The sequence below is a fragment of the Gopherus evgoodei genome, chromosome 2 (genome assembly GCF_007399415.2).
Source record: "Gopherus evgoodei ecotype Sinaloan lineage chromosome 2, rGopEvg1_v1.p, whole genome shotgun sequence".
Classification (NCBI taxonomy): Eukaryota; Metazoa; Chordata; order Testudines; family Testudinidae; genus Gopherus; species Gopherus evgoodei.
In genome coordinates, this window is record NC_044323.1 from 38,480,958 (window position 1) to 38,496,318 (window position 15,361).

The window sequence follows — 15,361 nt, forward strand, 5'->3', positions numbered from 1 at the left end:
CATCCTTCAAAAGGATGCAATTTTTCTGAAAAATTGTATTTGTTAATTGTTTATTACTGAAGCATCCCTTTCCCTCCCTCCCCCCACAGCTCTTCTTGGCAGAGCTAGGAAGTTTGGGGAAGATGATCAGTTAGATAACTATCTCAAAATCTTTTACAGTGGCCCATAAGGGATTGAAGATTGGGTACATGCCGTGGCACATGCTAAGGGGCAGCATTCTGTCCATTCTTGGGGCAGCACAGTCTGGGCGGCTTTTTTTTTTTTTTTTTTTTTGCTTGGGGCAGCAAAAATGGTAGAACCGGCCCTGGAAGGGGCATACGGATGTTTAGCATATCTGGCATGCAAATACATTGCAGTACGAGCTACAAAAGTGCCATGCAATCACCTGTTCTCACTTTCAGGTGATATTATAAATAAGAAGCGTGCATCCTTATGTCCCATAAAGGTAAACAAACTTGTTTGTCTTAGCAATTCACTGAACAAGAAGTAGGACTGAGTGGACTTGTAGGCTCGAACATTTTACATTGTTTTGTTTTTTTGAGTGCAGATATGTAACAAAAAAGGCTACACTTGTAAGTTGCATGATAAAGAGATTTCACTTCAGTACTTGTATGAGGGGAATTGAAAAATACTATTGCTTTGTTTATTGTTTTTACAGTGCAAATATTTATAATAAAAAGAAAAGTGAGCACTGTACACTTATATTCTGTGTTGTAGTTGAAATAAATATATTTTAAAATGTAGAAAAACATCCAAAATTGTTTCATAAATTTCTATTGTTATTCTATTGTTTAAAAGTGCAATTGTGATTAATTTTTTAAAATCACGATTAATATTTTTGAGTTAATTGCATGAGTTAACTGCGATTACTCGACAGCCCTAAGTAATTGTCTCCAATGGCCCAGAGTTTCTTATGGTGTGTCTGCTCCTGTTTATACCTGTAGTTATGCTATATAGATACTCATCATAAAATCTCAAGACAGAGGTCAATCTTCTAAAGCTGAATATACCAAAATTGTAACTAATTAGTTTAAAAAAAATCTTATTTCCAAGCATCATTTAGAACCACTCAGTGCAGAAAAAGCTGAAGCAGCAGTCAAAAATTAGCATTCACATGTATCTTCATTTCTAGCAGATCATCTGTGCAAGGGCAAGTATTGCATTTGACTGATCTCTGAAAGAGCCCACAAAGTCAAACTTTTGGCCTTGTTTATGGCTTTCTGACCTTCCTCTGAATTATCACAGTTGTTCCTTAAAATGACTACTGATTCCTATAACTCACCGAGTGAGCCCCAGGGTCTTGCTTTTGGTATATAAAGCCACACATAAATTAGGTCTAATCTACCTGAGGGGCCAACTGACCTTGAAATATTTGAGTTGGATGAGGTTGGAAATGTTCATCATTTCACTGTGTAATTCTGAATGTACAGAAGACTAATACTTCTGAAGGCTTGTGACACTGGAATGCTCTCCCCCCAGTCCATATGTCACTAAGGTTGTTTAAATAAAGTTCATTTGTTGCAGTGTTTTCAGCAAAGCTAGTGTATTGTAACAGGAATAGAATATCTAGCTACTATATAGAGCTTGTCATCAATAGATATAAAAATGCTTTAGAAAAGAGGTAAATATCTTTATCACCGATTTACAGATCAGGAAACTGAGGCACAGGGAGGTGAAATGATTTGCTTAAGGTCACCCAGAAGGCCAGGAATAGAATCCACATCTCCTGAATCCCAATTCAGTGTTGTGTCTGGGTCCCCAACAGCACAGAACTATGGCCAGGTCACCGAGCCCTGGCATTCCACAATCTGAGAGAAACGATTAAGCAGCAGGGCCAGGAAGCAGCCTTCTTGAAGCATTTAAAAGTCAAAAGCTAAGGGCTTTGTAAGGTGGTTAAGTAGTCCATGGACTGGATGAGGGGAAAGATTTGCAACACACCAAAGGAAAATTATTGACCTGAATGTGAACCTATTGTAGGCTTGAGGCTGTTGGGACTCTTTATTTTAGCCTGCCTGAGAAAGAAAGAAAGAGCACAAGAAGAACTGTTCACTTGCAAGCAGTCTTGCTGTATTTTGTTTGAGAAAAGGGAAAGCTTCCAAGAGAGTGTGGCTACAGATTGGCTAAACTGAGAACTTAATTGTACTTTGGCTTTGAAAAGGGGGGGGGCATAGACAGCACGTTCCCCAGGGACTTTTTGTTGTGTTTGTACAGCACCTAGCACAACAGAGTCCTGGTCCATGGTGAGAGCTCCTTGACGCTACCTCAATAAAAATAAATAACAATCTTGGGAAAACAGGAAATTTAGCTGTCCAGTCTTGAGGGCCTCAGACTGGAACTCAGAGAACTTGGCTGGATGGAGTCCCCATCTCCCCTCAAGTGCCTCAATTACAAAGAGATTTCCATTCCTTCTGTTGCAGCAAATGGAGCACAACAACTCATTTAAACAGCCTTGGTACTGCAGCCAGAATTCATCTGTGCCCTCCTTGCAGGGCAAATTAAATTTCCTTTTTGGTTGGATATTGATTTGAATGGGTTGTGTTGAGGATGTGGGATATTCGAGGATTTACTAATAGGCTGTAAGATGCTTGATTATCAGCCAGATTGTCTTTTTTAAATGAAATTATTAATTATGCTTTTGTTAGGATATGCCAGAAGCATTTTGGCATACGGGCATTGTAATTAATGAAGTATAACTAATTAAAGCAGTGACGGTGAAAACCAAAAATGTAGAATTTTGGTTTGCTTTAGCAGACAAAAGTTTGGATGTTTGGTATATGATACAATCCTCTTTGAGCTCGAATTGGCATGGAAATCATGTAAAACAAGGCATTTTGACAGTATTTCTGATCCTTCCTTTTTTCAGCTGGGCTAGAACTACAAAGAGAATAGCTTTTTATGCAGTATTTTAGTACTTCATCCTCTGGACCCATATGAAACTAGGTATGGAAACATTCTTATTTTTTAAAGTTAATGAACTTTTTTAATAACACTAAGTACCGGTTAAAAGTTTAAGTTTAAAGAGGAGGTTTGGATTGATCCTTAACTATATTTTCCCATCCCTAAAACTGACCCTAATTCCCGGATCAGTAATTCCGATTATGAATACTGCCTCTCCCTACTGGTGGAGAGGAATCAGAATCTCTAAGTAGCTTGAGTGGCAGGAGAAAATTCTGGATCCCCTGCATGGCAAGCCTTTTTCTTTACATCCCATTTGCCAGGGAGTTTTGAAGACAGCAAGGTTTTTTGCGATCAGCAGCTGGCAGCGTAACTATTAATGTGCAGAGGATAGTAGCAGGAAGTTTCTTCAGCACTAAACTGGGGATGAGCATGATCATATTTTATTCAAATGTTCAGAAATATTCTTGGATCCATAGAACGTCTCTTAGTTAATGAGGTCTCACTATTTAAAAACAAATAAAAACCTCAGCTGAATTAGAGCTGCTGGAAATGCTTTATTGCTTAGCGCTCCCAACCAGCTAAATTATGATTGCTTCCATTTAGAACATGTTGCCCCAGGAAACCTAAAGTAATTAAAGTGAGGCTGGAGAAGTACTAATGCAGTGAGAGAGAGAAAGAAAGAGAAAGGAAAAGTCTGTAGCAGCAAAGCTATCTTTTAAAAAGGGAGAATACAAGAAAAGTGTAACTTCGGGTGTGACATACTTCTTCACCTTGCAGTTGAGAATTCTTTAAACAAAGACAAATATTATGGGCAAAATCAAAATAAAAGCTGGCACAGAATAGTGTAATCTTTCACTCAAGAACTTGATATATCTGTTAACTGCCTTTTTGTTCTCTTTTTGATTCCGCAAAAAAAGCAAATCAGACCTGAAACTCAGATTATCTAGAACACTGTGTCTGTGCCATTTGCAGAGCAGAATCTTCAGATTTTATTGTAAAAGAAGTTGCCACTAGGAAAATACATTCACAAGGAGGTGCTGCTGCTAGGGCAGATCCTGAATAAACTAAAAGGTGAATTCCTCCCCCTTCCTCCTGTCCTCATCTCTGCATTCTTGTATAGATTATCTAACCAGGTACACAGCTCTGCTGATGGTTTACTGTTGTTTCTTTACCAACCCAGGTCAGCAAGAATCATAAAGAAAGTCCTCTTCTCAAGATGGTCCCAGACCAGTGGGGAAAGAAGAGGGTATCTGAGTGTCCTGTCAGTCTACACCAGTCAGCAGCAGTGCCTGAAGGCCAGCAGCAGATCACAGTCCAACTCAGGTACCATCTTTTATCTGTCCAGGAGGCCACAACTGCCAGCTGTTACTTTCTCAGTCCCAAATTCAGCAAGAGTTTACATTACACTTTGGATTTTGAGGGTAAGTTAACAGCGAACAAGGAATGAATGCTGGAAGGGAACAAATATAAATCAGAAATAGAATAGCGAGTGAACAAATGGAATTAAGGGACTGGGTGGGAGATGCAGAAATTGAATGGGGGACATGGGATTGGTATGTCTGGCTTGGGGAGGAGAAAGTTTGACTTTTCAAATTGAGTAGGGCATTTGAGGCAGGGGCAAGAAATGGAATGGGGAGGTAGAATGTGGAACTTTGGAGGGTTACCCTAGGGACGGCTGAGAAGTGTAAATGGGGGAATTAAGAGAACAAAGAGAATTTTTGTTGGAAGGGGACAATTCTTCAGATCCTGAATATGAAAAATGAGCTTGAATAAGTTGAATATTCTATTAAATAGAGGTGGGAAAAGGAATGCAATGTGATAAGAAGAAGAAAAAAACACTAAAGTCCAGCTTCCTCCCTGCAACTGACTTCATCTGTATGAGTCAGAGGTTGTTAACACTTAACTGGCTGCAGCTCAATCTTTACCACTGGGTCAGTCTACTTCCCTGTTGTCTCTGTATAAAATTTTCTTACGAGTTACAGTATTGTGCTGATAGGTGCACCTGATGTCCACTTCTTGTGAATTTTCTTTCTGATACAACCTATGTCTCAAATCATGGTAGTGTCGATTCTGATTGCTGGTTTTCTGGTGTAAATACTGCTTGCTGCTCATGTGATTCTTCCCATTGAGATATTTGTTGCGCAACTATTGTTTGCATTGTATAGTGAGATCTTAGGTGCCATGTGTTATGTCTGTACTTTTCTCCTGTAGGTTTTCAATGTGAGATGACCATGACTTTGGACCTCTTACTGTCACCCTTCCTGGTTGGAACCTTGTGTTGTTTCCACATGTACTGGATCTCAATGATGGAAGACAGATAATCGCTTAGCTCTCTGGTTACAGTATTTCTTCTGTCCTTCCTGTAGCTGCTTTAATCTGGTGTGAGCCTTCTGAGGTATTTTGGGTTACAGAAATGTATGTGAGGATGGAAGAGTTGTTTTCACCATCCTCCCCATCAGCAACTGCGCAGGACAGTATTCTATCCTGTCAGCGGTGTGTTCCTCAGTTCCAAAATAGCTAAGTAGGAATCAATATCTGATGCAGCTATTTTGTGAAACACTATATTTTATCATCTGAATGGTTCTCTTAGCCATTCTATTAGATTGCGTGTATCCTGGACTGGAGTGAGAGAGTTTCACTCCTGGGGTCTCATAAAGTTCCCATTTCTCTGTTTGCAAATTAAATATAGTCATTCACTAACTATTTATGGATGCCATGTCTTGCCAATACAGCTTTCAGTTTAGCAATAATAGAATATGCTACTTGTCAGGCAGATGCAGAACTTCTGGAAATATGGAAAAGTAGTCCACTAGAAGTAGATATCAGTGTCTGCTGTAATCAGTAATATCTGCAGTTATCTGCAGCCATGGCAGATCAGGAATATCTGATCAGGAATATCTCCAGCCATGGCAGATCAGGAATCTCACAAGACCATAATGGTACTTTTTGGTTACTCAGCCTACATTCCTGAAATACATTGTCCATCCTTCTATAAGTTGTTCTATATTTTGTTCATACCTGGCCACTACACTGTCTTCTCCGCTCTTGCTATTGTTCAGCGAATGCCTTGATGTGACCCATTTAAGCATTTTCTGTGTGGTCCTGTTAGGAATAATTATCCTGTCACCAGCCATTAACAACCCTTGTTGTAATGAAATAGAGTCTTGCACAGAACAATATGGCTGCTGTCTGAGATTCACTTGTCTTCTCTGCAGGGCCAGCTCTTATGTCCAATATCCTGTAAAACTTGCATTACAGGATCTTTCTGTTTATCCTCCTTCAGTTTAACAAATCTGTGCTGAGTGTAGAAGTGGCCTCAACTGCATAGACAACCTTTTCATCAGTGATTTCATTATCTGTTTCCGTAGTATATTCCACTGCAACTCTTGATAATGTCTGCAATTGATATTTCTTTACTAGGGGTTTCTGTGACTTTGAGATCATATTTCTGCAACGGAAGTAGCATGCATTGTAGCCTTGCAGATGCTTTTCTTCAAGATTTGGAGAATATTGCTTCCTATGATTTATAATCAGAGTGTACCTCAACCTGTACTCCTTATATGTACTGATGAAATTTCTTTGTGACAAACACAATTGCCAGTAGTTCCTTCTCAATTTGTCAGTGCTCATGATGCATATGAAAAAGGGCCTCTGTCTTGCCATAGACAAGCTCCTAAACCACCTTTGGATGTGTCTGCTTGAATAGTGACTGGCTTGTTGGGCTCTGTCATAAACAGATAAGAAAAGTTAATAACACAGAAGTACTTTATATCTCTTTGACTATAAAGGGTTAACAAGTTCAGTAAGCCTGGCTGTCACCTGACCAGAGAACCAATTAGAGGACAGGATACTTTCAAATCTTGAAGGAGGGAAGTTTTTGTGCTGTGCTGTTAGTTTTGGTTGTTGTTCACTCTGGGGGCTCAGAGAGATCAGACGTGCAACCAGGTTTCTCTCCAATCTCTCCAACACACGCTCTTATAAGTTCAGACTAGTGAGTACTAGGTAGATAAAGCAAGTTAGGCTTATGTTTGTTTTCTTTATTTGCAAATGTGTATTTGGTTGGAAGAAGTTCAAATGTGTATTTGGCTGAAAGGAGTTCAGAGTGGTATTTTGCTGAAAAGATTTTAATTTGTACTTGTATACTTAGGCTGGGAGAGTATTCCCAGTGTCTATAGCTGAAAGACCCTGTACCTATTACATTTTACATTTACAAATATAATTTTTACTGTTTTTCTCTCTTTAATTAAAAGTTTCTTGTTTAAGAACCTGATTGTTTTTTTAATTCTGGTGAGACCCCAGGGGACTGGGTCTGGATTCACCAGGGAATTGGTGGGGAGAAAGGAGGGAAGCGGGAGAGAGAGGCTAATTTCTCTCTGTGTCAGGATTACTTTCTCTCTCAGGAAGAGTCTGGGAGGAGGAAAGAGAAGGGGGGAGGAAGGTGAATTGGCCTCTCTGTTTTGTGATTCAAGGAGTTTGAATCACAGTGATCTTCCAGGGTAACCCTGGGAGGGGAAGTCTGGGAGAGGTAATGGTGGGGGAAAGGGCTTGCTTTTCTTGTGTTAAGATCCAGAGGGTCTGGGTCTTGCGGGGTCCCCGGGCAAGGTCTTGGGGGGACCAGAGTGTACTCAGGCACTGGAATTCCTGGTTGGTGGCAGCGCTACAGGTTCTAAGCTGGTAATTAAGCTTAGAGGAATTCATGCTGGTACCCTATCTTTCGGACGCTAAGGTTCAGAGTGGGGAATTGTACCATGACAGGCTCATAGTGACTGAGTACCAGAACATTACAGAACACAGTCTTAAGCTGTTCCATTGTCTTGTCCTGTTCCCATGACCATTGCCAAGTTATGTTCTCACATAGGAATTGTCTCAGTGGAGCAAGTCAAAGGTGCTTCATCTGGCATGTACTGTTCAAGGAATCTAATCATCCCCAGGCTTCTCTGTAATGCCTTTTTTGTCCTGTGGAGGTATCATGTTAGCGATGGCTTCAACCTGACTGACATCTGGCCTAGTTCCTTGTGATAAGAGAATGTGTCTCATGTATTTGATATCTTTTAACATAAACTGGATTTTATCTGGGTTGAACTTGATATTCTCTGCATGAGCCCTTGCCACACTTTATTCAGTATCTGATCATTTTCTGCCTGAGTTGATGCTGCTATTATCGTGTTGTCCGCTATTATATGGCCATCTGAAATATCTCCAGATATTTCATTATTCTTTTGTTGAAAAACTTCATTAGCTGACTTTATTCTAAAAGGTAGATGGAGAAAATTGTATCTTCCCTAGGCTGTATTCAAAGTGCACAGTTCAGATGACTCCTAATCTAATGTGACATGGTGAATTAATTTAGATAGGATATATGGGCTGAAGGTGTCAACATAACTTAGTCACCGTTTAATATTAAACTATGTCCAGGATGTAGTATACAGAGACTTTAGGCTGCTTAGTACCATGGCAAACATTCCATTAAAATAATTTTAATCTGGTCTTAAATACAGAAAAGAGAAGGAAAAACAGTTAAAGTATTTGACGTGTAAAGTATTAATCAAGGTGTCCATTTTAATAACATCCCTTGTTCTTTTTTCTTTTAGCTGAAGAGTTTTTGGAAGGAAACCCAGCCCCTGTTGTTTGACAGTCTCTTAAATGTTACCAAATATGACAATAACTGTCCTTTTGGGGAAAAGAGAAGAGGTTAATTGAGATGGATTGGAGCTGTTAAAGTCCAATCCTGTTTCATCCTAGGTTTTTTTGGGATTCAGCTAGAGCCACTAGAGATGGAGATGTCATCTGGGTCCCTTTCTCTGCCTGATCTGGTCAGGACATCTCTCAAGGTCAAGATGATGAAGGCCTGGAGGTGCAGGAGATGGTGGGGGTATAGCCCTGATGGTGAAGCTCACTCCAGTATCCAATTTTTTGTCTTAAAGCCTCTTTCATTAAGGACCTACAAAGGGAATAGTCAGTGGAACAACCCCTCCCCTCATTATTTTGTCCACTAATTAGGCCTGTTTCCTGGCACACCAGTTCTGAGTCACTGATTTCTGATTCCATCCTCTTCTTGTTTACAAAGCTTGATCTTAACACAGTCCTTGAGTTATATCAGTTGGACTTTTTGTTTGGACTAATTCAATCTGTCTTCCTTTTGTACCTTTTCTCATCAACATTTCTTGTTATAGGTTATTGTGACATCTTATGAACTTATCCTAACTGTGAGTTCAGCTCTAAAAAGTGAGTGTAAATTTGTAGGCCCAATTATCACAACACTTGCCAATATCCATCTTTCTCATCTGAAATCGTGGATATGCTTTTACCAGATAGTTAGCATTAAACATCTGGGGATGGAGTAATTCTGTCCCAGGATAGCCTTATTAAGGTCTCTAGGATCCAAACACATCCTAATCGTGCCATGTTTTTTTCCAATTAAGACGAAGCTGGTAATCCATGGAGTGGGTCCATTCATTTTTGCTGTGACCCTTTTCTAGTGGCCTGAATGCATCTCTAAGTCTGTTTGTCACTGCAAAGGGGCTATTTCTGCAGATGTGTATGAAGGGGTGACTGGTGGGTCTGTGATGCTTCCCATGGAACTCTCCTAGTTCTCTAAGGTCTTTTGGGTATGGTGCAATCAATTTTTCTTTAGTGTTGGGTGCTTTGGTGCAAAGCATGCCTGTTCTGTTTATTAGGTAGCTGTTTGCAAGTTTCTTTGCTTAACTTTGATGTTATAATACCTTAGTAATGAAGAACTGAAGACTGACCTTAGCCTTGGCCATCACTGCTGTTAGTGTGACTTCTCCTTCAGAGTCTATTCTGGAACTGCCATATGCTATATGTGCAACATTAGACGGCTTTATTCTGATGGGACCTGGTATCTTTTTCAAAAGGTGAACTGATAAAATATTAGCTTCATCTCCAGTATCATTCAGGTGCATTCTTTATATTCAGAGAATGTATATACTGCTGAGTGTGTGTTATATGTTTTCTATTACTCTGTGACAGTATATATACAAGGGATTGCTCACATTCTAATTCAGCCAGATATTTGTGGCTTTGTCTTTTGGGGATGTTTGTTGCTCTGCACATAGAAGAATAATGATTTAATTGTCCACACTTGTGACGTTACTGCAATGGCTGGGCAGACTCTTGGTGGGTGTGTCTTACCACACAGCATGTGCATCGTTTCTTTGTGTGAGCTGTTGGTTAGTCTGCTTTGCTGGGATTCTCATGGGACTGGGTCTTGTCCATACTTTTGTGTAAAAGCCTGTATAAACTTGTCAGAATGTAGCCCAGCCTTGATCTCTATTTGTGTCTTTATGGCTTGAGAGGGTGTGCAAATATCTATTGCTTTTTACAAGCCCAAATCAGTCTTCCTCAACAACTTTTCCTTTAGTCATTTATCAGTGACACTGAACACAGTGTTGTCTCTCAGCATGTCATTTTTAATATTTTCAAACTCACAATCTCTTACTTTTTGTCTCTGTGACATACTTGTCTATCTTCTCTTCTCCTAGATGTAGGTGAGCCCAGAACAGGTATCGTTTGAACATCACATTATTCTCAGGATTACAATAGTTCTTAATGTCACACCCCAATAGCCCCTTCCTCAGGGAGTCCCTGGGAAAGGCAGATCAGCACTATACGTGGCTAATGCTGTCGCAAGCATCGCACATCATCTTGGGGAGGGTCAAAGTTGTCTGAGTGGGGAATGGAAGGAGTTTGAGAGGCCAAGAGAGAGAGTGGAGAGAAAGAAGAAGAGCAGAGAACAGGTTAAATCCATGCTCCTTCTAGGCCCCAAGATAAAATGCTCAAGGCCACAGCATACATCTGACTCTTGGCTGCCAGCCAAAAATGAGGGGGGCCCGGAATGGAACAGCCACAGACCTGCAGAGCCAGCCCGTAACAAGCAAGGCAAGCGAAGGCCAACACAGAGGAAAACAAAGAGAACAACAGAGTCTAGCCAGTGTGTTTTGGAGAAAGTCAAGGAGACCACAGAAAGCAGTTTGGACTGGCAGAAGGAGCACCAGGAACAGAGGTTGTGGAATGGAACACCTCCAAAAGAGCCCAGGACTTAAAACCCTCCTGAAAGCTGGAGCAATTGGGAGATTACAGCAGATCCCCCAGCTGACCTGGGCCCAGGGCAAGAACTCCCATCCACCCTTCCCCTCTTCTTCTTACTTTACACCCAGGCCTGGCCAGGTTTGGGTAGTGTGGGTGTGAGTATGAAAGTGGGTTAGGGCTTGGGGCGTTCCCAGCACACTCTGCTATATTTTTATTAATAAAGCTTTAAAATTTAAACACTTGGTGTGTTATGTCATCTCCTCACCAAACAATCCTGTGGCACTAGCCTGATCTCCTGATGCTCCAGGCAGATTGGTAAGGAAAATCTGTCACAGTAAGCGTTATTAAGACCTCACCCCAAATGGGACCATTTTCAGTTGGCAGCTGTAAGAATGTGTTATACACTTCCAGAGTCTCCTCTTCCACTATGTGCAATAAAATGATTTATTTTATGTCCTCTTCTTTTTTTATAGGCTTCTGAGGCTGTCATATAGATGTGGAGTCAGGGCTTTGGAGCTGTGCTCCGGCTCCTCTCCAGCTCTAGGCAAAAACCTGCAGCTCCACTGCTCCGGAGCTGCTCCACGCTCTGCTACAGAGCCCAGTGTGGAGTCATTCTTCTCCTCTTCTCCAATTTTCAGCAATATTAGCAAGGAAATATGAAGGTGGGGTGGCTTGCAATTCTTTATGTTAATTTTTTCGTATTAAAAAAACTGTTTTCTCTTTTACTGTGCTATTTTTGGTTTCATTTGTGTGTACTATGTTCTGCATCTCAGTACTTTGTACTTTTTGTTTGGCTCCTGGTGGTCTATAGCTTGCAGTTTCTTCCTCTATGTAGTAGTTTGCACTATTTCCTAATCCACTGTGTTCCTGACAAAAGCAGCTAAGTCTTGCTTCATGCACAGTGTGGTCACTTCTGACATCATGTTGTGCTTTCTAGTACAGTCAGGCAGCCATGAGTATGTTGCAGTTTCTCTAGTTCAGGAGCCAGAGTGAGACCAGGGATATAAAGTTCAGACCACAACTCTCTTTTTTAGTTATATGACAAGATGGCTCATAAAGATTCTAATCATGAAGACTCTGTGAGTGTCTGCCTCATGTGAGAGACCTCTCACAAATTCCAATGGGAGGTCCTACAGTGATTATACGTGACTAATTGTTTTTGCTTCAGCCACACTTATTCCTCGTTTTGCTTTTTTTAATCAGCAAACATCTATGCAATTGCTTTTTCCTGGCAGTCAAAGTCAAAACTTCCTGTACAAATATTTGTGGAAACCAATTTTTAAATATGCAAGTAAAAGTGTTTGTGTTGACAGACTGGTGCTCATCCAATTCAGAGAACTAGTACAATATCTTGTGATTTACTTGACCAATCGCAACTAACCAACCTAACTTAATAGCTATGAATACTGACTATTCACAGAGTCTACTCATGATCAAGCCATGCTTTTAATAAAGAATAAACCAGAAATTGCTATCTGCCTGAGAATGTTCTGTAACCGGGAAACCTTTTGGAAAAATCAGAGCAGTCAGAAAATGGTACAGTACCTCTAGTTATCTTATTTCTTAAATTATCATCATTTGAACAGACAACTGTGCCTGTTTAACTAGAGATTCTTTTCCTTGAGTTAACACATTTGACTCCCTGTGCAGTCTATAGGAGTTATGGAGGTGAACTAGGAGACAGAAGACAATCTATAGATTTCAGTGGGGTTTAAACAGGGACTGCGGGGGTATTCCAATTAGTCACGGGTACTAAAATATATCACTTAAAAAATCATCTGGTGTGACCTTCGTCACAATACCATGTAATTCCAACATTCAGTGAAAGTTTTTAAATGATTCTTGTGAGAGAATGAGTTTGTTGACATAAAAAAATCTAGGACAAGCACTTGACCATGTGTGCGTATCACAGCTCATCGGAAGTCATTCCAATAATAGCCTTTGCCTGAACTGCACTTTTCAGAAAAAAGCTGCACTTTGTATTTCTAGATTTAGCAAATCTCACATAAGTGAGAACATACTGCACCATCAATACTTCAAGTACAAACCAGCATGTGGCTTATCTCCCCAGAGACTGGTTGTATCATCGCTGACAATAGAAGCAGTGTTTTAAACACAGTGTGATACAAGTAAATCACATATGGGCTCTGTTTCCTAGATGCTGTCTGAACAATTCTGGGTCACTATTCACTATTAGAACTGTGTGAACAGTGGAAAAAATTATTCCAGAACATTTTCATACAAATCTGTATTTTTTTTATTTTTTTTTATTTTGCCATATCCAATCCCTATCGGTTATTTGTCAACAAACAGTCACAACAAACTGTTTTTCATTCACATAAATGTTTAAGGAATGACTGAACTTCATGGAAATATCATTATTTCCATACATGGTGTTCATGTGTGAATAAAAATACTCACTATTTGTGCTGAAAATCTCCATAGATTTTAGTGGCTGAAAAAGAGCCAGTACAGTATCTTGCATATACTTTTTCTTTTAATGTTGTATTATATGATACATTACACTGGCATAATAAATAGTATTGTAGGGCTTTAGGATATAAGCCATTTTTTGCACAGTTCAAGTTATAAAGCTTTTATAGTAGAAGTTCAAGATTATAAATTCTCAAACTTGCGAGGCAGCATGGTAAATTTGTTACGTTGCTGAGATAGTTCATGAAGAGAGTAAAGATAACAAACCATTTACTTTTTAAAATAATTGTGAGTGACTTCTGTGCTCATAAAACTATTCCATCTCAAGCTAAAACCTTGTCTGATTGTTTTCATCCTGGAGAGAATTGTTACAGTGCAGCAATGATAAATCCCTCTCAAACAGGTTCAGAATAAAATACTAACAGGCCCTCAATTATACTGATACTGTCGGGGGCTGCTATAATTACAAATTTATTCAAATGCTAGTTTTAGGGCAGAATTGTCCTCAGAGATCCACATGACAAATATCTTTATTCAAATATTCTTCTCTTCCTATATGGGTGGAACACTTTTGATGGCAATAGGAAATCCACACACATAGGGAAAGCCAATGGACTAAACCAAAATCTGCCATATAGATCAGAAAGGAGAAATTTCCCTTTTGTCTCCTACCACCCAGTTTTCTTCACCAAAGCAGAGACACACTGTCCTGTATTGTGGTCAGACTAAAAGTTTGTTTTCCATTCTACATTTTGATGGATGTTGTAAAATGGGAATAGTACTGTGCTGTTCTTAAAAACAAACAAACCTATTTCCATGCAGTGGTATTTGAGATCTCACAGTTTTTCTCTATATTCTTCACAGGAATATATTCTTAACAGTGGGTTCTTAGATACCAAGTTTGCAATGACTGGAAAATGATGACTTTTTAAATGGTGAGCTCTTTAAATACTTTTTACTGGTGACTTCAGATATTTTGGTACACATTAGTAGCACAACACAAACTCACCATTGTAAAATGGTAAAGCCCTTCATTTCTGATTGCTTTTCACATACCTGCATCCATACATTCCAGGGTGAAAGAAATATCATCAAGAGCAACTTCTGTGAACTCATTCCCTCCCACTTCAGCTTCAAATGTGACTCTGAAAGGACTGTTGCTAGAGAGAACCACATTTGCATACGTCCACCTGCTTCCTTTATTTCCACTTGAAGACCACATCAGAATATGCATTCCATGTTCTTCAACAGTGTACACCTATTGACAACGAAACCCAAGAAATAAAATGTAATCAGCATGAAACTACAGAGAAGTACAGCTAGTTAGGTCAACCCAACAAAGTTTGAGGGCTCAGCCGACTGGCTATGTAATACGGAGCCTTTCTGCTGTGATTCATTACCTGGTTGGTGATGACTGAATATTGTGACATGGCCGTGGTGGTCTCAGTCCAGTTTTTAGTAAACAAGAGTTCACATAACAGAAAATGCGGCCAGAAGTTATTAATTATGAAACCCTGCTGCCAGCCTTGGCCAGCACAGAAGCAGATCCAAAATCTATTTATGTCAAAGGAAATACTCAGCACAGAGGTTGAATTAACCTCTCAATCCCTAAAGGTGGTCCCTCTCTGTCTGAACTGAGGTGTGAGAGTATGTGAAGCTTTTAGATGTATAAATAGAGGACTTCAGCACCCAGTGCTTTCAATCTGGCATGTTACAAACGCTTAAAAAAAATTGCACTCAGTGACGCAATTTACACTGCACTCAGTGATGGCAAATTGACTCGTCTAAACTTAGTGATAAATGTCAGTGTAAAACAAAATCAAATATTAAAACAAACAAAATGGAATGAATTTGCAGTAAAACAAAGCTATTGAACCAGTGTCACTCAAATACAACAGAAAGGCCCAATAAGTCTTGATATACTGTGATTTTTTAAAAGCAATTTTACTCCATCAGCTGACCAGCAGGAGACACTGAAGCA

General features: G+C 39.8%; 1 protein-coding gene across 1 annotated transcript in view; it reads right to left on the reverse strand.

Moving 5' to 3' along the window:
- MALRD1 (MAM and LDL receptor class A domain containing 1) overlaps nucleotides 1–15,361 on the reverse strand; it is a 438,556-nt gene that overhangs the window by 68,792 nt on the left and 354,403 nt on the right. Inside the window, 1 exon segment of the mRNA XM_030549280.1 lies at nucleotides 14,437–14,638. Within this exon segment, the coding sequence (XP_030405140.1) occupies nucleotides 14,437–14,638 (202 nt within the window).